At 58.6% G+C, this 22,430-nt stretch overlaps 2 protein-coding genes across 2 annotated transcripts in view; both read right to left on the bottom strand.

Annotated features, from left to right (window-relative positions):
* The window catches only part of LHX5 (LIM homeobox 5), a 13,219-nt gene extending 1,434 nt beyond the window's left edge, over window positions 1-11,785 (bottom strand). Inside the window, exons 1-4 of the mRNA XM_049805548.1 lie at window positions 11,613-11,785; window positions 9,470-9,693; window positions 7,861-8,138; window positions 6,322-6,487 (exon numbers count right to left, since the gene is read on the bottom strand). Coding sequence (XP_049661505.1) covers window positions 6,322-6,487; window positions 7,861-8,138; window positions 9,470-9,693; window positions 11,613-11,785 — 841 coding nt within the window. The remainder of the gene's footprint in view (window positions 1-6,321; window positions 6,488-7,860; window positions 8,139-9,469; window positions 9,694-11,612) is intronic.
* The window catches only part of SUDS3 (SDS3 homolog, SIN3A corepressor complex component), a 253,181-nt gene extending 233,847 nt beyond the window's left edge, over window positions 1-19,334 (bottom strand). The window contains exon 1 of the mRNA XM_049805551.1: window positions 19,330-19,334. The gene's annotated coding sequence lies outside the window, so the exon portion shown is untranslated. The remainder of the gene's footprint in view (window positions 1-19,329) is intronic.
* Window positions 19,335-22,430: the final 3,096 nt, after the last annotated feature.

Genomic DNA, 22,430 nt, shown 5'->3' with positions numbered 1-22,430 from the left:
TTGGGGCTGGAGTGATATCCACCCCGAGGAGAGGGACACGACGGAGCCCAGCCGGCACCCTCTGCTTTGCTTTCCTTCCGAAATAATTAAAATAAAGCCCCGCTGCCTGGCGGACGCGGGGACGGATTCCTCCAGCAGCCTCTGCGCCAGAACACGGCATCCGTGGAGGGATGGGGAAACTGAGGCACGCGGGGCGGACGAAACCGGGGCTCACACCGCAGGCAGGGATGGAGCCGGGGTCCCGCCTGTGCCTTCCCTGCCTGTCCGAGGGTGTCCGGGGTACACGTGTCCCCCTGTGCCCCTTGGACGTGGGGGGCATCCCCTTCCACGTCCCCCAACGCTGGGTCCCCCCTCCTCTCCCTCCCCTGCTCCTCCCCAGGCTGTTTGGACTGCAGCTCCCCGCCTCAATTAGCAAGCGCTCCCTCTCTGACTAATTACTTTGCTACTGTCTTTATGCATTATTATTCTAATGATTATTAATTATTACAATCTTCTCCCATTCCTGCCGCGCTGTCTGCGGTCGGAAGAGAACAACACGCCCGGACCCGCTTGTTACGGTGATTTATCGGCGGAGCTCCCCGGCTGTGTCTGACACCCGCGGGCCCCGAGGTGTACCAACACGCCTGTGCGTGTGTGTACCCCATCCCTGAGCCCCTTTGATCCCCCTTTTTTTCCCCCCCATCCCACCTCTTTTTCCCATTCCCGCTTTCCTCCAGGCTTTCCTGCTCTCCCCCGTTCCCACTCTCTAGCGCTGCATTTGCTTTTAGCCCTTTGCTGTTGCACCTCACTGGGTTTTTTTGTGTGTCCCCCCCAAAAAAAACCATTTCTCCCATCCCTGGGTGATGGGGTGGGGGGTCTTTCTCCCACCGGGGCTCCCCAACTTCTCCTCTGTTCCCCAGCTGAGCCCGTGCCCCAGGCATCACCCGGTGATGCCGGGCAGGGAGACAAGCCTTCTCTTGCCCCAAAATCCTTCTCAGCCTCCTCCTCCTCCCTTTTGGAGCAGAGGGGGTTCAGCCTAGGACTAGCTCAGTCCCCGGATCACAGGTATCCCCAAAAAGTCCTTTCCCCTGGCCGGGCGCCTGCCCCGGGACCCGGCTGCCAACCCTCCCCCCCCCCCCCCTCAGAAAGACCCTCGCTGCCTTCGGCCCTTTTTCCCTCTCCCCCTCGTCCATCCCACCGGCCAGGCCAGCTCCCCAGGTGCTTCTTGGAGGCCAAAACCCCATAAATCAAAACTCGGCCGCTCCATCGTGAGCAATATCTTATGTAAAAAGGTGTTTCCAGGGAGCACCGAAGGCTGGAGAATCCTATTACGAGGCACACTATTAATTATAAGGAGTCAGCCTAACGTACTCCAGCCATTTTTTATCCCAGGTCCAAAACCTGATTACTTTCCACCTTCTGCAGACCTTCCCTTTCTGAAAGGAAAAAAAAAAAAAAAGGAAAAAGGTCAGAAAAAAAAAAATAGCACTGATGTTTGCCCAACAGCTTTTGAAAGAACTTTATTCCCAGGACTGATCTGCTGCTCTGCCGGGGCCTGGGGGGAGCCGGGAGTCGTGGGGGTGTTTTTCCCAGCACGGCCCCACGGGAGGATTATTGCTGGTGGTGACACGGGCACGACCGTGGGGTTTGGGGTGATTTCCCTGAGCACCCCGCCAGGGAGATTTGTCCCTTCCTTGCCTTGACGAGGGAGCCCTTGGCCTTTGGATGTCCCCGGCAGGGACGTGGGGGTGCAAGTTACCTGGGGGGACACCCCACCGGGGGTGGGGGGGGGGTCACCCTGGGAAGGTTTGGTTCATCTCCTGCACCCAGCTCCGAGCTGCGGGGTCCAACCGATAAACCTCCTCCGTGCCAGCGGGTCCCCGCTCGGGTGGGTGCTCCCGCTGAGCCCTGTCCTGCACAGAGCCCCCCCCCCCAGCCCCCCGCATGGGAGGTGGGTGGCAGCTTGGAGCACACCAGCACCATCCAAAAAATCCCTCCTGCAGCCTGTCCCTGCCCTGGATCCCAGAGACGGGGTGTCCCGGCAGCCTGCAAACAGCCCTCAAGGTGTATGCCTTGGGAATAATAGTAATAATAATAATAAATAATAATAAATAGCAGCAGCCAGTGTTTACCCAGTGAATGACCTTGCGCTCCTCAAAATGATGCTGGGAGGGAATTATTTAACAATACGTTGCCCCATCTTTATAAAAGCGCCCCGTTACCTGCTAACGCTGACAGCCTGGGAGGGGGGGAGCAGAAGGGACTCCTGCCTCAGTTTCCCCACCTGTTAAAAGGGGAGAAGGTGCTCTGCTTGGTGGGTGATGGGTGTCCGGTGTCTTTGTGGTGGCCGCAGATCCTGGCTGAGGGATCCCTTAGGGCTCGGCCTGGCTCGTTTGCCACCTTGTTATTAATGCTGGTAATGGTATAGGAAGGATAAATTCCACCACTTGGCTGAACAGAGAAAATATGCAGAGAAGTGGCTGGCTTTTCATAAATCATTGGTGCTCCGTGCTACAACCAAGCCAGGACTTAAAATTCAGGTCAGGAGAGAGGGACTCTCGTAAGCCAGTGAGGGAAGGTAATTTATTCTGTTTATATCTTTTTACTGCAAGACAAGGTGGGGGGGGGGGGGGGGGGGGGGGGAAATCTGCCATGATTTTGCATTTTAAATATTAGTTCAGAGCTGCAGCCTGCCTTGGACTTTATTTCTTTTTGTATTCTGGAAAACAAGAGAGGGAAAGCAAGGGGGGGGGGGGAATGGGGTGCTGGAGGAGGATACCCCCCCCTCCTGCCTGCCCTGGGTGCCCCCCTAGGACAAAAGCCGCTGAAGGGGTTCATGGACACCCCCCCCTTGGTGTTGTCCCCTCCTGGTGTGTTGTGGCCCCCCCAGCAGCCCTGCTGACCCCCCAGCACTCTTCCAGCCCCCCCATGGGGATGCTCTGCCAGCAGGGCTGTGGGTGCCCTGGTGTGTGCGGGGGGGTCTTGGGGGGGGTACACACAATATCTCCCCCCCCCCCCCCAGGGAGAAAGAAATAATACACCGGGCTGGCTGCTGCGGGGGAAGGTGCTGAGCCAGGTAACGTGCTCCCCTGCCCAGTGCCAGAGAGCTGGGATGATGGGGGGACTGGGGAGGACTGGGGTACCGGGTGGGTGATGCAGCCCTGGACAGAGTAGCATCACCTTGTACGGGGAGCACAGCACCCATCCCACCCTGGGGACCGCTCCCCCAGACCCCACGCAGGACTGGGGGACGGTGGGGGAAATAGGGCAGCCCAGCCAGCATCTCTCATGGTCTTGTCTTAAAATAAATAAATAAATAAATAAAATAAAATGAAAGGGACCAGGTGACCGAACAGTAGGTAACTAAAAGGTTTTTTATTTCACATTGAACAACAAGAGCCATTCACACTAACAGCCTCCGCAAGAGGCAGCGGGGACAGGAAACCCACGACGCTTTCAGAAAACAACTTTTTTTCTTTCCTTTTCCATTCTCCTTCCTTTTTTTTTTTTTTTCTGCCTTCTATCCTCTTGCCCCCCTCCCCGGCGCCACCCCCTCCCCGCCTTCAAAATAGAAAAATTCGGAGCCTCCGATGACTAAAGTACAATAAATAATCAGTAAACACAAAAACATACTTTATTTGTTTCTCCTTTATACAAAATAAAGAAACTAGAAGCAAAAACTATAATACATCCTTAAATTGGCGGAGCCTCCGGGAAATGTTGGGGTGGGACTCGGCGTCGAGGCTCGGGTTTAATTTCTGCTGTTGTGGTGGTTGGGTTGGTTTTGTTCTGGGTTTTTTGTTTGTTTGTTTGTTTATTGGGGTGGGGTTTTTTTTGTTGCGTTTTTCCTGTTTCTGCCTCTTTCTGGTGTCTTTTCTGCCGCGTGGGACCCCAATCTCAGCCAGTCACTGGGGCAGCCCTGGGCCTGCTCCTACACCCCCCCATCACCAAAAACCGGGTCCGAACCCACCTTCTCCTTGGGGATAAAATGGGAACAACACAAACAAGGCCAGGGGAGGGTGTTTATTCCTGCTATTCCCCATTTCCCCCCCACCCCCCACCCCCTTCCACGATGTGGTAGGGGATAATTAAAAAGGATGCTAATTAGAAGGGGGGAGGGGGGGGAGCCCTGGCCTAACACCCCCTCCCCAGATGCCGCCAGGGCGGTGGGACCTGTGTCCAGGCGAGTTCAGCTTTGGTCCGAGAGGCGGTGGTCCCGACGCCGGCGGGGGGGTTCTTCGGGGCTGGGCACCATTTATTGCCCCCGCCACCCACCCAATACTGGGTGGGGGGGAAGGTGCCAGGAGGGGGAGGTAGCGGGGTGGCCCCAAAATCCCAGGGAAAGGGGGCAAGGGGGGGTGTTCTGCAGTGATGGGGAGGGTAGGGGGGGGATGCAGGGATGCGTTTTGGCATCGGAGTCGGGGAGGGGGTCTTTATCCGGCGCCGTGACGCGCCCCGGTCCGGGGCTGGGGAGGGGGACACGCGTGGGCTGGGGGAACGCGGGGGCGTTTTGTCCCCCCCCCTCCACGCGCGCACGCGTGCCCGCGCCAGGCCTACCACACCGCCGCCTCGCTGAGCTCCGGGTTGGGGTGCGAGAGCCCCCCGCTATAGCCGCTATTGCTGGACATGGAGAAGGGTGGGCTGGGCCCCCCCGCTGAAGACCTCCCCCGGAATGGGGTGCAGCGAACCGGTCATCCCCGGCTCGGGGCTGGGGGTGTCGGGATGCGAGATCATATCCGTGTACCTTTGGTTTTCTGAGGAGTGGTGTCCGCTTATTGGGGGCTCCAAGGGTCCCAGGGGTGTGGAGCCGGGTCCTGAGTTCTGAAGGTAGCTGGAGTCGGCCGGGGACTGGGCTTGGGAGGGCGGCCCGTGGGGGAAAAAGTCATAATTGCCTCCCGGTCCGTAGTAGTCGCCTTGGTAATCTGCGGGATGTGGGAGAAAAGGATGGAGCTCGTTCCCCCGGGGACCAAAAAAAAAAAAAAAAAAAAAAAAAAAATTTCCAAAATCCCACCGTGCCCCATACCCAGCCCTGTGCTCCCCTCTGGACCAGCGTGGCCGCCCCGTTCCGAAATACTCTGCTGGTTCCTGGGGTGCGGGGCCCAAAGCGCCGGCTGCAAGTTTGAGCCCGACCCGAGAGAGGAATAAGCCCGTCCTAAGGGCTGCAGCGCTCAGCACCCTCTGCCTGCCTGGTCTGGAGGGAGAAAAGGGGTAGAGGAGGGCAAGGAGCCTGGGGCATCTGGGGGGAGGATGGGCTCAATTTAATGCTTATTTTAGTGTATATATATAAAGGGAAAGGGGGAAAAGTACATATAAAAGGAATGGGAAAAAATAATATATAAAAGGAATGGGAAAAAATAATATATAAAGGGAATGGGAAAAAATAATATACAAAGGGAATGGGAAAAAAATATGTAAAGGGAATGGGAAAAAAATATGTAAAGGGAATGGGGGGAAAGTGTATAGAAAGGGAATGGGGGAAACGTGTATATGTAAAGGGAATGGGGAAAAAAATATATGTAAAGGGAATGGGGAAAAAAAAATATGTAAAGGGAATGGGGGAAAAAATATATATGTAAAGGGAATGGGGAAACAAATATATGTAAAGGGAATGGGGGAAAAGAAATATGTAAAGGGAATGGGGAAAAATATAAAGGGAATGGAGAAAAAATAGATATAATGGGGGGAAAATGTATATAAAATGGGGGGAAAAATACATCACGGGGAAATTATATATATGTTTAGCAGCCTGGAAGGCATCTAGAAACCAACTGCAGGGCAGCAAGGGTTGCCTGGAAAGCCCCTCGACAGAGGGGAGGCTTTGAAAATGCAGCTTATGGGGGGGCTGCATGGAGCAGGGGGCAGAAGGGAGGTGGGGGGGGGCAGCCCGGCGGCAGTGACCTTCCATATGCTGCGGGGGCCGGGAGGTAATTGGAACAAATGTGGCCTGAAAGGGGCACAAAAGCCCCGCAGCTGGGGCTTTGTTTGTGGGAGAGGGGCTGCCGCCCCACCACCATGCTCGGGGAGGGGGGGGGGGGGGCATCGTGCGTGGCCGTGTCTTCGTGGCCGTGTGTGGGTGCATGGGTGTGAGCACGGGCGTCTGCGTGGGGATGCCCACCGGTGTGCGAATCGCACGGCGGTGGTACGCGTGGGGTGGGCAGGGATGCTGCGGTGGGGTTGCTCCGGGGGTCGGGGGGAAAAAAAAAAAAAATTAAAAAATAAAAATATAAATAAACCCTGTGGAGAAGCGGGACAGGGAAGGAACAAAGAGGAAGAAGGAGGGAAGGAGTTTGGGGGGGGGGGGGGGGGGGGGACGGGGTAGGACCCCCATGGCCGGTCCCTCACCTCCGTAGTACGTGTAGGGCGTCGAGCCGAGCATCTCGGACTCGTCGAGGCGGCCGCCGAGGGGCCGCATCCTGCGTGGGCTGCGGAAGAAGGCGTGCCGGCGGGCACCCAGCGCGCTCAGCTGCTTCATCCGACGCTCCTTGGACCGGCGGTTCTGGAACCAGACCTGCGGCGGGGTCGGCGTCAGCATCCACCGGCGATGGGGTACCCTCTAGGTCAGGGGGACCCCCACCCCCAAATTTGGCCGGGGGGATGGCTGGGGAAAGGGATGGAAATCTTGGACCCGCCTAGGAGGGGATGGGGTTTCCTGCCTCTGGGGGGGGTTTAATGACACCCCCCCACACACACACTGCCAATAGCCCCGCAAGGTGCACGGGGCGGGGGGGGACACACAGGGAATAACAAGGATTATGAAAATCCCGGCTCCCTGGCTGCGTCCCCCTGTGCGCATCCTCAGCCTGTCTGTCCTTACGGCAGCCAGAGGATATGGGAAGAAGAATTTTTTTCCTTATAGAGGGGGAAAGAAGAGAGGAAAAGAGGGAAGGAAAAAGGGGGAGAAGAACTCCGGATCGTGGCAGAAGTAGGCGGAAAGCGGGGAGCAGGGAGATGAGCACCTGCTGCGGCGGGCAGGGAATCGGAAGAAAAGCCGGCCGGAGAGGATGGAGATAAAAGGGAAGGGGAAAACGCGGCCGCTTCTCTACGAGACATCGCCTCGTCCAAACCGCACGGCCTCAGCCCACGTACGCCTTTCTCCCAGCCTGGTGGGGTGTCTGGATTATTGCTCCACTCTTCCCCCCCACCATGTCCCCCCTGGAACGGGGGAACGAGCCCATCGCGCTCCTCCGGGGACTTCTCCCGCTCCTCCGCCGGGAGTCGGGACTCGCAGCTCCGCTACCGGCAAAGCCGGAAAGTCCTCCCCTATTAATGCCTTTATTAAAGCCCATTAATTCCTACATTTCCACAGGGATTTTCTTCACGGGGGCAGCGTGGTAAGAAAGTGCCAGGCTGCCTGCGGAGCGCAACGGCTTCTCCTTGCGTTCACGAGGCCGGAGCATCCATATCCCCGGCACGTCGCGGGATCCTGCTCGGCCCTGGGGGAACCCAGCCGGCTCACGTTTTGGGGCTGCTTTTCATCTCTTTCTCACGGGGTCAACGTGCATTAAAGCACAGGGTGGGGGATCCCCGCTAACCCACGGGAGCGTGGGGTGGGTGCAAGGCTGAGCCTGGGGCGACGCTGGCGGGGGACGGGTGGGGATCGCCCGTCCCCGTTTCCCCCACTCGTGGGACCACCCTCAGCATCCCAACGCCTTCCCGGCACCTGGGGGAGACCGGTCCCGGCCTCGAACTATCTGGGCTCCTCCCAGCACCCCTTCTCCTTTCCCCGTCTCCGCGCGAGGAAATGGCTCTGATGTCACAGGAACCTCGCTCCGCGGCAGGAATGACATCGCTGGCCAACCTCGTGACATCACGCTGGCGGGCGGGGAGGGCTACGACGGGGCAGGGGGATCGCGCCGGGGCGGTGGGTTGGGGTTGCCCTACCTGGATGACTCTCATGTTGAGGCCGGTCTCCTGGGCCAGCTGCTCTCGGATGTGGCGAGTGGGTTTGGGGGTGGCGGCGAAGGCAGCTTTGAGGGTCTCCAGCTGCTTGGCTTTAATGGTGGTGCGGGGCCCCCTCCGCTTGGTACCCGAGTTCTGCTCCTCGTTCTCGTTGTTGGTGGTCTCCTTGTCCGAGGAGGTCGAGTTGTCCGTCTCCTTGGTGTCGTCCTGCATGGGGTCCTGGAGATCCGGGGACAAACTCCTGTCTGTACATGAGGACACTGTAAAGGAGACCCAGAGAGGAAAGGGGGGGGGGGGGCGCGGATGACTTAGGGGAGAGATCAACCCCCCTCTCCTCTGCCCTCCTCGGCCCACCCGGCCCGGCCGCTTTCCAGGAGAGGGGTTGGGGGGTGGGGGGTGGGGGGGGCGGTGGGGGTGCTGGAGAGCAGCAAGGGGTGCAGATCGCCTCTGCCCCCCACCCCGGTACCCCTAAAGCATCTTCCCCCCGACATCAGGCAAGAGCTCCAGGCAAGCGCCGTCCGATCCGGCCCCGCGCACCGTGTCGTGCCGGCCGGAGGGAAGCTGGGGAGGGGGCCGATGCCCCAGGCCCACCGCAGCCCCCGGCGCTCCCCCCTTTCCCCCCTTGCGCCTTTCGTGTGGGGAAGCGGGATGCACCGCTGGGAGAAACGCAACCGGTCCCTGTCAGGGTCTGGGGGGGGTCTCCAGTCACTGCCTTGAGCCTGGCTCACCCCCCCTCTCCCCAACCACCCGTTCCCCAAAAAAACTTGGGGACCCTGATGCCAGCACTCCCCCCCGCCCCCTCCTCCTCCCCAAGGCCAAGCTCTACTCGCCTCGCTCACAGCAGCGGCCCCACTGACTGGCGTGGCAGGATCCGGCCCCGGGTGCTGGACGGAGAGAGAGCCCACGGAAGGGGGTGAGCACAGGCGCCTGGCATGGCTGGGACAGCAGGAGTGGGCCTGATCCTGCTGTCCTGACGCAGAGACAGCTTCCAAGGAAGTCAAATGGGAGCTTTGCCTCTGGGTGAAAGGAGGCGAAGGATCAGGCCCCACGGTGCGGGGGAAGGAGGGGGGGGGGGGGGGAAAAGCGGGCACACTCGTGGGAGTGGGATGTCGGGGTTGGGGTGGTCCTGGTTTCCCACCGCCCCGCATCCCCGCTGCCGTAGGGGCCGTGTGCGGGGCAGGAGCTGGGGCGAGCGGAGGTGGAAGGTGGTGGTGGTGGGGGGGGGGGTGTAAAGCCAGCGATGATGCTGCGGGGCTGCACCTCGGCCACCGCTCATCCCACGCGTGTCCGTGTCCCGCGTGGGGGGGTCTCGCAGCGCCTTCCGCCCGGTTTGAAGGCTTTCACCCCCAATTCCCTCCCTTCCCTCTCCCCCCCCCGGCGGATTAAGGGGGGGGGTGGGGGGTGTGAGGGGGTAGGTGTCAGGCTGGTTGCGGGGTGCAGCCCTTCACCCCCAAAAAAAACCAAAACGTCCTTCCCGGCCCGACGGGAGGTACCGGCAGCACCACGGAGCGATCGGGCGCTGCCTGTTCCTGCCTGTCCCAGCGGTAGGGTTGAATCCCCCGGGCGATGCGGCGGGCTGAGCCGCTCGTACCTGAGTTGAGGCTGCCTTCCTTCAAAGTGGGAGAGTTCAAATAATCCTCTTTGCAAACAAATTTGTTTTCGTCTATGATATAGAGTTCCTCGCCCGTGGAGAGTTGCTTGTTGCAGACCATGCAGGTGAAACAGTTCAGGTGAAAGACTTTATTCCGGGCTTTCCGAACGAGGTCGCTGGGGGAGATGCCTTGGGAGCAGCCGGCGCATTTGGTACCAAACCTCCTGGAAAAGGGGAAAAAAAAAGCGAGAGCTGGAAGCCCCGGCGGTGATGGGCTGCGGTGGTGGTGGGGGGGCGGCTCCTTTATATCGATTTTCCCCCTCCCCTCCTCAAAATCCCACCGCGGGAGCCCTGTCCTCCAGCATCTCTCGTTGGGAGATTTGGGGGAGCAGGCGCTTCGCACCCCCTCTGCCTTTTTGCGGGGAGGAGGAGGAGGAGGAGGAGGGAAGCCTTCATCCTCGCAGGCGTGGGGTGGGCTGCGGGAAAAAGCTCGGATTTGGGATGTCCCCACCCCGGGGGGGGGACGGGGACACGCAAACATGAGCATCTTCGACAGGATTTGGCCTCAGAAGGGCCAGAGGGGAGAGCGGCGGGGGGTGGATTTCGTTTCAACCGGTGCCTCCCGGGCTGGGAACGGGGAGCTCGGCTCCGCCCGGTACCGGCCTGAAAATCCCGGCGAGAAAAAAGGGTTAATTACGGCCAGAAAGAGGGAAAAAAAAAGAGCGGAGGGTGCCCGGGGTGGGGGGGGGCACAGCGCACCCCGAACAACACCGGGCGGCGGAGGAGGGAGCTCCGCTCCCCGAAGCATCCCGGGGTCCCCAGCCCGGCGCCGGCACCGTCCCGCTCTCCCGAAAGGGGATTTTTATTTTTTTTTTTTCCTTGTCGGGAAGAGCGCTTTGGAAATCTCCAATATTCCTTCCCTTCGCTGGAGGCAGAGCGGTTGTTTGGGGTTTTTGGGGTTTTTTTTTGTGGTTTGGTTTTGTGGGGTTTTTTTTGTTTTTTTTTTTTTTTTTTTTCCCCCAGGAGATGCCTTTTTAAAACAAACAAACAAACAAACAAAAAAAATTCCAGAGAATCCGAATCGGCTGGAAACGATCTCCCCAAGGAAAAAAAAAAAAAAAAAAAAAAAAATAAAACCCCCAAACAAAAAAACCCACCACCACCACCACCAAAAAAACCCATAAAAAACCCAACCCCCAAAACCTCTCAACCCCCCCCCCAAAAAAAAAAAAAAACCAAACAAAAAACCCACACGCACACACACACACACACACAAAAATACCCCCAAAACCCGGGAGCCGGGGGCTGCCGCTACCGGATCCCCGGGGAAACCGGGGGCTGCCAGGCCCGGGGGTGCCCACGCAGGGTCCCCCCCCCCTTTTTCCCCTCCGGTCAGGGCACAACTTCTGCCTCCGTGGCTGCTCCCCGTGACGTTGATGTAGTGAGAGCATTAGGAGTCATAAGTCATATCCCCCCCCCCCCCCCCCCTTTTCCCATCCCGGCCCCTAATTTTCTCCCCGGCACCTTATCGCAGTCATTAGGGGCGTTTAAGGAGCGGCGGAGTGCGGGGCTCCGGGGTTGGGGGGGGGGGGGGGGGAAAGAGAAAAATTTTGGCCACCGGCTTCACCGGGGCCTGTAGTCCCGGGGGAGGGGGGGTGGAGAGGAAAGCCTAGGCCGGGCCCCGAAGCGGGGGGGGGACACACACACACACACACACACGACACCCACGGGTGCCCACCGGGGCCTGCCCGCGACGGGGCGGGGGGGTGACACCGGTGGAGAGGGACCCGGTGCTGGTGGAGGCAAGGTCATGGGGAGACTGGGATGAGGGGGGGGGGGGACGACACAGCTTCGTCGCCCCCACCTCGGGCTGCAGCAGAGGCTGTAGCGCAGCCCCCCCCCCCCCCCCACCACCACCCCCAGCCCTCGGGGGTCTCCCGGCCCGGGGGTGGGATGCTTCCCCACCGGAGCGGTGGAGGGAGGGAGGAGGGGGGGGGGGGGGGGGGCAGGCTCGGTGCGGCTCCCCGGCAGGGAAGGATGGATGGGAAGCCCCCCAAAAGCTCCGGGGAAGACCCCGGGAAGGCAGCGGAGACCGGGCGCGGTGCGAAGCTCCGCATCTTCTCGGTTTTCCCGTGCGACTCACCTGAAAAAGTCATTTTTGCAGTAGAGTTTGCCTTCCCTGGAGAAACATTTCTCGGTCAGGTTACACTTGCACTCGCAGCACTGGACGCATTTGATGTGCCATGCCCTGTCCAAGACGTTGAGTAGGAATCGGTCCAAAATCGGCCTCTCGCAGCCCGCACAATGCACCATCATAACCTCCGCCGGGGGATGGAGACGCGCAAACGAGAAGTCAGCCCCGAGCCGGCACACGGCGGCGGCTCAGGAAGGCAGGAAAAAAATAACGATGATGATGATGATAATTAAAAAAAAAAAAAAATTTAAAAAAAAAAAAAAAAGAGGGAATAACGAAAAATTCAGGGGAGGGGAGCGGAGCGGCTGTCAAGTTCTTCACCCTCTTCTCTCCGGAGCGTCGACGGCGGGAGGCAAAACCCACCGCTGGCCTCTTCCCCCCCCCCTCCCCCCCCCAAAAAACCCCCAAAGATATACAAAAAAAAATCCAACCCACCCCCTCGAAACAATAACAACGCTTCAAAAAACCCCCCCAATCCCCCCCCCAAGGTCCCTCCGGAGTTTTCCTGGAGGCTTCGGAACGACGGGCGAGTTGCTGGCGGTTTCTGCGGCAGCGGCGGGAGGGGTGCATGAACCCCCCCCCTGCAACCGGCAGCCCCGGTGCCTCGCTGTGCTCCGCCGCCGCCGCACCGCCACTCTCATGCTGTCCCCATCGCCAGCTTTGTCCCCCGCCTTAGTAATTCGCGCATCCTTATTCAGATTTGGTGACGCGGTGGGTCGCGTCTCCCCAAAAACGACCAATGGGAACCCGGTAACCATGGGAACCTCTTAATTTATAGCATATCTAAATTGGCTCCAGCCTTGTGCTTGGCACAGAGGGAAAAAAACAACGCGCCTCTATTGTTGAAGGGTGCCTTGTACCTGTGCCGCCAAGTGAGTATGTACCTGGCTGGGGGGTCGAGGGGGGGGGGGGAACACAGGCATACAGGCTGCAAACCGCCCCCCCCCCCCCCCGTGATTTCCCACTAAATTTAATTTTTTTTAATTTTTTTTTCTTTTAAAGGGATGCTCGGGGAGGGTCCCGAGTTGGGCTGGGGGAGCCCATCACCTAGGGTTACTTTATTTTATTTCATTTCATTTCATTTTATTTCATTTCATTTCATTTCATTTTATTTTATTTTTTATTTTGCACAAGGCGGGGGGGGGGGAGAGATACTTTCGCCTGCAAGAGCAACAAGCGGGAGAAAAAGGCAGAGGGGGGAGGGCGGGGAGTGGATTTTGGGGGGGGAGGCGAGGAGGAGGAGGGGACCGGGGGTGCGGGGAGGGCCGGTTTCTCCCAAAAGTTCCCCCCCCTGGCAGCCGGTTGCGCGGAGGTATGCGACTCCCCCCCCCCCCCCCCGCCCCCCCGCCACCCCCGGTCTTTGTCCCACGGGGCTGTCGCCTTCCCGTCCCTTCCCCGCTCCGCGCCCCACGTAAGTCGCCCCCCCCCGGGGTGGGGGGTGTAAGGGGGCAGCCCCCCTCGGACACTGGTTTTTTCTCTTTAATTCCAGGTGCGGCGGAGCTGTAAATCGTCGGCTGGCCCTGCGGGAGGGGACGGAGTGCAGGATTGGAGCCGGCGCTGGGGGGGGAGTTATGGGGGGGGGGGGGGTCGTCGTCCCAGCCGGAGCGGTGGGGTCGGTGTGGGGGGGCGGCCCCGCCGCTTCTTCCCACCGTTTATCCCGGGATTTGGGGAGGGGAAGGGGCGGCCCTGGGGTCCGGCCTTGCAGGGAGGAGGAGGAAGGCGGCAGGGCAGATGAAGGCCGGCCCTCCCCCGTCCGTTTCTCCAGTCAAAATCTCTAAATTTATAATTTATAATTTATTTTTTAATTTTTTTTTTTTACACCCACCCCCAGGAGAAGGGCTCGGCCAAAGCCCGCTCCGGGCCGGCAGCCGCGGAGCATCCCGCCGCCGGCTCCGCACCGGGGCGGGGAAACGCTCCCAGTAGCGGACAAAAAAAGAAAACCCAAAACATACAAACAAACACCCCCCCCCCCCACCCCAAAACTAAACCTGCCGCGGCACAAGGGGCATCGGCGGGGAAGTGGAAGAGGTTTTGTGTGAGCCCTGGGGTAGGGGTGTTCGTGGAAAGAAGGAGAATCGAAATAAGAAAATACGGAGAGAAGAGACTAGGGGAAAAAAGAGATAAAGAAAAGAGAAATAAAGAGAAAAAAACACAGAAGGAAAGGGAGAAAACGTGTCCGGAAAAAAAGAGACAGAAGAGGAGAAAGGAAAAGAGAGAGAGAGAAAGGGGCTGAGTGAAGAAAAATAAATTAACGGAAACGGAAAAAAAAGGAAGGAAAGAAGGAGAGACGGAAGGAAAAACCCAAGAAAACGAAGAAAAAAGAAGGAACGAAAGAAGGAATAAATGACCGAAAGAAAACATAAATAAAAATAAAGGAGGCAAGAAAGGAGACGGAAAAAATGAAGGAAAAGGGAACGAAGAAATAAAAAGAAAGAGCGGCGAGAATGGAAAAGAAAGGAAATGAAACAGCAAGCGTGAAAGAAAAGCGCCAGAGCGAGCAAGAAAGAGGAGGGAAAAGAAAGAAAACCAAGACGGAGGGAAAAAAAAGAAAGGGAAGAGAGATGGAAAGAAAGAAAAAAAAGGCAGTAAATTAAAAAAGGGAAGAAACGGGCGAGAGAGGCGAAGGCAAGGGAAAGAAAGAGGAAGAGGGACCGGCCCGGCGGCCGATGGCGGCCGCGCTCACGCCGTGGCTCTGCCCAAGTTTCCTGGGGGCTCTTTTGGCTTTTTTTTGGGGAATTTCGGAGCCGCGGAGCGGGGCCCTGCCCGCCGGCCGAGTCGCTCCCGCTCCAACCTCGGCGCTCGGGGAAGGGGGGGTGGATTTCGGGGAGGGGGCCCGGGAATCTCCTCTCACCGTGGAGAAATAAATACCCCCCCCCCCCCCCATCTATTTCGGGAGGTAGGTGTGTATACACCCACTACAGGGGCACACGCGTGTCCGTGTGCCCGCCCCGCTTGCAGACACCGGCCGGTTTGTCACTCCCACGGAGAAACGCGGACGCGGGTGGCGGCCCGGGCAGCCCCCCCCCCCCCCCCCCCCGCCGAAAAGGAGCTCCTATGGATAATCGTATGGATAATCTGGTTCTTAGGGATAACGCGGGCCGTGCCAGCACAGGGTGCGGGAGCGGCACTCGGGCTTTTGCCTGTGCCCACGCCCACGCCCGGCCGTGGCCCGCTCCCACGGCCACGCACACCCCCGGGGCTCTCGTTACCGGCCGCTGCCGATACCGGTAGCCCCCCACGATGCCGCTCCGTAGCCGGTACCCACGGCCGGGGAACCCCCCCCCCCGCCCCGCTCCGTTCCTCCCCGCTGTCCCCGGCGGGGCAGGGGCGGGGAGGTGATGCCGGGGGGGGGGGGGGGTCCCGCTCCCCGCTGCCGGGCTCGGCTCCCTTTTTTTCGTTGGAAAGTAAAGGAATAAATACAGCCAAGGGGAAGGGGAGGGGAAAACAAAACCCACAAGCAAACAGCCCCCCCCCCGCCAGCCCACCCCATCAGCCGCATTCCCCTATGGTAACAGATGGTAATTCAGGCCCTATAATATCCACCTATATGTAACTAATAAACCTATTGTGTTTTACCAGGGTAACGCATGGAGAAGCAGCGTCGCTTATACAAGATGTTGATGGAATTTACTATATTAAAAAAAAAAAAAAAATCCCCTTTCAAGAATAAAGTGTATCAACTTACAACACAACAGACGGCAGAGGGATAAGTGAAACAGACAAAAGACAAACAAGATAATAATCTGTTTCCAATCAGTTAAGCCCTGTAGAATTTGTAATACGCGGTTTGCATATTCCCCCTGTGTTTTGTAATTAATTATCTATCTGTTAGGATGCTCCGCCGACGACTTTGTTGATATTTCCAACTATTTTTGGTTGGCGGCGGCGGTCGCGCCGGGAAGCGCGGAGCGGGGCCGGGCTCCGCGGCTCTGCCCGGCCCGGGGAAGCCGAGCCCGGGCTCGGTGGGAGGCGGCGGTTCCGCACCGCTCCGCGCTCCTCCGCGGGGCTGCGAGCCGGAGGGAGCGTGTTTGGGGGCGGGCGAGGCTTCTCCTCCCCGCGTTCGCCTCCTTTCCCCTGGTATAAGAGGGGGGACGGTGCAGGTTTTAACATTAAACAAACCCAGCAAGCATCTCCTCGCCGGGCCATAGGCGTTTCTGAGTGACTGCGTTACAAATTGTAAATTTAAATAGCTCACAGGATTCATTACCTCCCGCGTCTGATTTCACCCAGCCGTGAAAAATTGTCCTGGTGTACCACTGAGAAAGGGTTTGCTGCAAAGAGCCACAGCCTAATCACCAGCTTTCTCTCTCCAACAAAAGTGTAATTATTTTGTTTTGGGTGTAAATATAACCCACGGTACAAAAAAAAAAAAAAAAAAAAAAAAAAAAAGGGGAAAAAAAAAGATAAACCTCCAGCAGCGTCTGAATGCATTACAGGGCCGTTTAAAAAGATCCGTCCTAAATTAATACCAAGGTTAAAAGGGGAAGGCAGCTGGGACATGGAAATTTCCGTATTATGGGGCGGGGGGGGGGCGAGGTGCGTGTGAGTGTGCGTGTTCACACCGCCGGCAAACAATGCGGCACCCCCACCCCCGCGCACAAAGGGCCGCGGAGCCCCACGCAGCCCCCACGGTGCCACCCGGACCCCCCCTCCGACCCACCGCTCCTTCTTTTTTCCCCTCCCCAACCCTCGCAAAGTGGGGGGTGGGGGGCGAGGAAGGGCCGGGGTCCTTGTGTGTGTTTTTCCCCCCCCAGTGCTGGGAAGAGGGGATGCCCCAGCCCGGCCTGGGGTGGCTTTTTGCTCCCCGTGGGTGTTTCTGTAAACGGCGGGGGGGGGGGAATGTTGAAAAAGAAAACAAACAAACAAAAACCCCCAACCCCACCGCGGCCCAAATGCAAACGAAGAACGCGGGGATTTTTATTTTTGTTTCTCCTCCTTTTCTTATTTTTAACGAATTTCTTGTTTCCTTCCTTCCGAGCTCCAGCCCGGGGTTTCGGAGGAAGAAACGGCACAAACCGAAAGGCGATGCCGGCGCCGGCGGCAGGGTGAAGCCCCGGGAAAGGCGGAACGGCTTGCGGGCTCCGTGGAGGCGGTTTAAAGCGAAAAAAACAAAACCAAACCACACACACAAAAAAAAAAAAAAAAAAAAAAAAAGGGTGTGGGTGGGTGGGGAAATCACAAACCAAACCAAAACGAAACCACACACACACACAAAAAAAAAAAAAAAATCAGGCAAGGGGCAGCAGGGCTCAGCCGCCCGTCGGTGCGAGCCCGGGCGCGGAGAACGGCCCCGCGGAGAGCCCCGAATCCCCCGCGGTACCCCGGCCCCGGCCCGGGCTGCCGGAGCCCTGGAGCCCACCGGTCCCGGTTTTGGGGGGCGGCCAGCACCGACCGGGGGGCCGCTTTTCCCACCTCCGCTCTCCTCTCGCCCTTTTTTCCGCGGCCGTGATTTCCCGGCACTTCCCCGGCCGCTCCCCCCGCCCTCCCCAGAGCCGTTTTAATCAGTTTTTTTCCTTTTTTTTTTTTCTTTTTTTTTTTTCCCTCCCCCCCCCCCCCCCCCCCCCGTGGGCGGCGGTAATTGGCGAAGCTTTAATTGCCCCCCTCCCTCCCTCCCCGAGCCCCTCCTAGCTCCGGCACCATCCCGGGGCCCCGTTCCCATCTCCCCGACGGTTCCCCGGGGTTAACACCCCCCTCCCCGGGTTCTCCCTCCCCGGGCTGGGGGTCCCACTCTACGCGGAGCCGCCCCGGAGCCCCACGGCTACCAAATCACGGGTGGGCAAAGCCTGGTTGTGAGCAACGTGTGTTGCAATCAACGAACCTGAAAACAGCCAAACCCAGAGCTTGGGGAAACTTATTAACTTGAGGGGGATGCGGTGAAGAACTCGCTCCAAATTTCCTCGGGTGATCCCCGGCCCGCTACAATCTCCCGTCGATGTGACCGCCCCCCCCCACCCCCGGAGGGGCTGCTCGAGCCGTTCCCACCCGCTCCCCCCCCCCCCCATCTTTCTCGCTAATGAGCGTGTGTGTTGACACGGCGAGGCGATGCCCCCGTTTGCCTTTGTTTGGGAGGTGTGAAAGAAGGAATCTGCATGAGAAAAACCCGGCGGCAACCGTGGAGCTCCGCATAGCAGCGGCGGGACGGAGCGAGCCGGTGCGTGGGGAGTCCGCCCTGGCGGGGCAGAAGCCCCCGGAGCGGGGAAAGGGGGGTGGGTGGGTGGGTGGGGGGACGGACACGGATGGGTGGGGGGGGGGGGGGGCAGGGCTGAAGCTGAGGGTTGTGGTGGTGTTTGCAAGACAGGGAAGGGAAAAGGTGCTCGCCCCGGTGCTCCCGTCGGGGGTCGGGGCTGAACGGGGAGCTGGTAGGGGTTTTACCCACCCCCCGGGAGTCCCAAAGCTGGTGGGGCGCTGGGTGTCCCCGCCGGGATGTGCCCCCCCCCAGCTCCTTGCCCTTCCTTTGGATTTTCCTGGGAAATAGCTTGGGGGGGGGGGGGGGGGGGGGGGAGTACACGGCCCGCACCTGCGGGCGGGATGAGGGGCCGGGTTACAGCTCTCCCACCTTCCTGCTAATGGGCACCGGGGGGCGACTCGGGGGGACGACGCGGGTGGGCTGAGAGCCCCCCAAAGCCACGCGTGCCAAAGGGGCCAGTAAGGGCGGCAGGGGCCAGCTCCGGCTGGGAAGGCTGTTTGCCGGGGCTGATGGCGACAAAAAGCGGAGCAGGGCCGCTGCTCTCTCCCTCCCACGCCCCGGGTGGGCGCGAAGCCCCCGCTCCGGGCCAGCTCCCGACACCCGTGACTTCGGCAGGGCCGAGCCCCGGGACGGAGGGACCCTGTCGGGATCCCGGCCCCGAGTCACGGCGGGTCCCTCTGAGCCCTGCCTGGCCCTGGCACCACCATGTCGTGTCCCCGTCCCCGTCCCCCCCCACCCGTGTCCCCCCCCCACCCGTGTCCCCGTCGCCCCGTGTCGCGCCCAGCCGGCGGCGCGGAGCTCTCCAGGGTGCTGAACCGCTCGGCCCCCGCCGGGCCCGTCCGACCCCCGGCCCGCCGCCCCCGCCTCGCCCGGCGGGCACCGGGGCACCGGGCACGGTTGCCCCCCTCCGCCCTTCCCCTCCTTCTTTATCTCGTTCGTTCTCTCTCGATCGCTCTTCCCCTCTCTGTTTTTCCTCTTGTCTTTTTTTTTTCCCCTCCGTTTTTCTCCTTTTCTAAAATTCTGGTTTTCTCCCCCTTTTTTTTTTCCTTTTTATTTTTCCGTTTTTATGTTTTTTACTGTTTTTCTCCTTTCCTTTTTTCCTTTTTTTCTGCTTTTCTCCTTTCTGTTTTTCTCCTTTCCTTTTTTCTGTTTTCCTCCTTTCCTGTTTTCCTGTTTTCCTCCTTTCCTGTTTTCCTGTTTTCCTCCTTTCCTGTTTCCCTGTTTTCCTCCTTTCCTTTTTGCTTTTTCTCCTTTCCTTTTTCTTTTTTTCTCCTCCCCCCCCCCCCCGCTCTCTTTCTCTCACTCTCCTTTGCTGCTCTATTTCTCGTTTCTCCCTCTCATTTCACACACATTCAATACCGACTTCTCTGTCTCTCTCTGTTTTTCTCTCCTTTCCCGTTTCTTTCCCTCCTCCCACAGAAAGCTGCGTTTGCCAGAAAGGCTGGAAATTTTGCAAACACGACGATATAATTAGCAGACACTCATCGGAGACACCCCCCACCACCACTACCAGTGCTGTGCTAACATTAACTACTTAATCCCGACGGGAGCCGGGCTCCAGCTCCAGGCACCGTCCCCGCCGCGGGGGTGGGGACCTGCAGGATCTCAGCGCGAATTTTTTATTTTATTTTATTTTATTTTTTTACTTTTACAGCGGCAGCGATAAAAACTGAACCCCAAACTGCCGGTGCCTGCCCACCCCGAGCGGTGGCAGCGCGGGGGGAAGCCCCGCGGTTCAGCCCCACTCCCGCGGGGGGACCCAGGCGGCCGAGAAAAAAGAAGTGGCGGACCCCGAGTGTCACGGGGAGGCGACGCTCGGACACGTCCCATCCCTTCTCTTGCACAAACGCTCCTGCCCTTGCACGCACACGCATCGCATCACCCCCTTTCCAACACTCCCTGGCACAGGGAACCGGCCAGACCGCCGAATCCTTCCCGGGACTGCCTGCGTGTAGTCCCGGACAGGGCTCCCCTGGCTTCCTCCAGCCCCGACGCCCCGGTGAGGGGCCCGGGGTCTGCCCCTATCTGCCCGCAGAGCTCTTTGTCTGCCTCGTCCTCTCCTGCACACACGCATACAACCCTTTCCCCGCGCCCACCGCCCAACCTGCACGTTCCCTCCCGTTTCTTCATGCGTGTGCACGTATGTGCATATACCTGACTCACACGCACACGCTTCCCTGCACACACCCCAACCCTCTTCCCCTACACCTCCACGGCTCAGAAACAGCCCCCTTCGCCATGTTACATGCACACACCAGCCGGCCTTAACAACACACGCAAGCGCGCGCACAAAACCAGCCCGCGCAGGCAAAACCAGCCCGCGCAACACACACGTTCCCCCTGCAACACCCATCTCGGTGGCCCTGCCTTCTCTGACGTACCCAGGCTCTGTGGGAGCTGACACTACTCCTCAGCCCCATCTTTTTATACCAGGAGATGAGGTTTTTCTCTCTGTGTAGGCCAGAGAAAAGAGGCCTTCCTGAGGTTGCCTTGGGGCCAGGACTGGGGCTGAGTGTTTGGTCTAGACCACTCCAACGCCCGTTTCTCAACCTGGGTGAGAAGTCGGACGCAGAAGCACCTCAGGCTGGGCAGGGATGTGAAAACACCTCCATCACCCCAGGGAAGGCGGGGACTCTGCATGGGACCTCTCTAACCTCATCAGCTGCCTAATGTGCAGTTCTGGTGAACATGCTTGGACTGTCACTGTCACCTGGGCGCATGGCCACGTTGCTTTCTCCTGCCTTCCCCTCTCCTCCATCCCCACTTCCTTCTGTTGACAAGTCCTCCCTAGAAATACACAACCTGCATCTCTTAACCACGATCAGGACCGCAAAAGCAGACCCACCTGCTCTAGTCAAAGGGGTCTTCCATCGATACCTGGGTATCTTGGGCTTCCCAAGGTGCCCAGGAGCCAGGAGTGAAGATCTGGCAGCAGGGTACCATGAGGCGGAGGACTGAAAGGGGAGCGGAGTCCCTGCAGGCTTGGGCTCCATTTTTCTTTAAGTGCTTCTGATTTTTTTATTTATTTTTTTTTTGAGCAGGGCAAAAAACAGCATGGGGGAACAGAGGTTTAGCATGTTCATTGGATGCGACTTCTCACAGCTGGAGGTGGGGATGGACAAGGGCCAGCCTCGGAAGGGCTCCTCACCTCAACAAGCATGGGGGATAGAGCCCTGAAGACGCACTGCAGGGCAGAGGTGCTCCCAAGGAGACCTCCATCCACCCAGGCCTCGCTGCAGGTGGGTCCCGAAGCAGGGGCAGGCACCCTGTGTGTGGGGACGGCCTTAACCCTTGCAGCGCCTGGCTGCTGACAAAGTCCCCTTGTCCCCAGTGCCGGGGCCGATTGGGCAATTGGCTTAATAATGACCGTTCAAACAAGCGAGGACTTGCTGGGCGGTGTGCTGCTGTATTGTGCTACCGTAAAGAAATGATGCTTTGGGAAGCTTCCCGTGTGGGCTCGTGTGTTCGACAAGTGAATTCGGGCAGGGCATTTAGGCGAGGCTGATGCAGGCTTGCTTAATATGAAAAGAAGGTATCTGTAGGCGTATACATAAATGCAAAGGTGTTGCACGTGTATGCACACATATCCGCACCCTCACAAACTGTACAGGTCAAGCCTGGGGTGCAAACCTTCCCCTGACACCCCCCACCCCGCTGGCACAGCCCAGGGTGCTTCCACCCACGCCCGCTCACGGGCACGGCTCGTGGGTGCAGAGGGAAAGGGGGCTGGAGGTGTGAGCCTGTTCGTTCCTCCTGTGCCCCCACAATCCCAACCCAGGGCAGCAATTAAAGAGGCCATTTTCTCTTTGCAGCATCTGAACCTGATTCTGCACTTGAAAGCCAGGGGGGATTAAATCCGGCAGAGGCAGGCTCAGGTCTTTGGCTCGCAAATGCTTTGTGCAACTTCTCTGGACTTCAGCAGGGACAGCATGTAGGGAGCTGAGAGCAGCCCCTGGCCCCGGCTCTTAATTTCTTTGCACTGGTGCATGAGAGGAGATTAACGGAGAGAGCAGAAGGCTGCACCTCTGAACTCTTTGGTCACTCCTTGTACAGCATCTTTCTTTGTTTTCCCTCACATCCACATCTCTAACCCTGTGGAAACCAGGCTTTGGCTGGCTGCAAACTGTGGACACCAGTCCTGCGGTGGGCCTGGTACAATTTCTTCTTTTTTTTTTTTTTTTTTTTTTTCCCCTGCAGAAACATAAGGGATAAACACAATAATTTCAAAGAAGAGAAAGCTTCCCGCTGGAGAAGCCAACAGGGACCTGCCGCGAAGTCCTGGTACGGTGTGTCACTGACACTGATTCAATCTGACACCTGGGTGTCTCCAAAGCCATCACATTGTGTGCTGCAAATGTATATTAACATTAGTATGCATTGGCACAATATGGATCCATTATTCCAAATGCTTATGAGAACTAGGTGCTGCATAGGAGCAGCTGCTGCTTTTTAAGCCTCAGAGCATCAATAGATTCATAGATTTTAGGGCCAGAAGGGACCCCGACGATCATGTAGTCTGACCTCCCACGGAGCGCAAGCCACAGAGGCTCGCCCGGTAATTTCTGCATCTTGCCCCGCGA

Source organism: Accipiter gentilis, chromosome 7 (genome assembly GCF_929443795.1).
Source record: "Accipiter gentilis chromosome 7, bAccGen1.1, whole genome shotgun sequence".
In the NCBI taxonomy this organism is placed as follows: Eukaryota; Metazoa; Chordata; class Aves; order Accipitriformes; family Accipitridae; genus Astur; species Astur gentilis.
The sequence above is the reverse complement of the archived record's forward strand: the minus strand, read 5'-3'. Positions and strand labels throughout refer to the sequence as shown.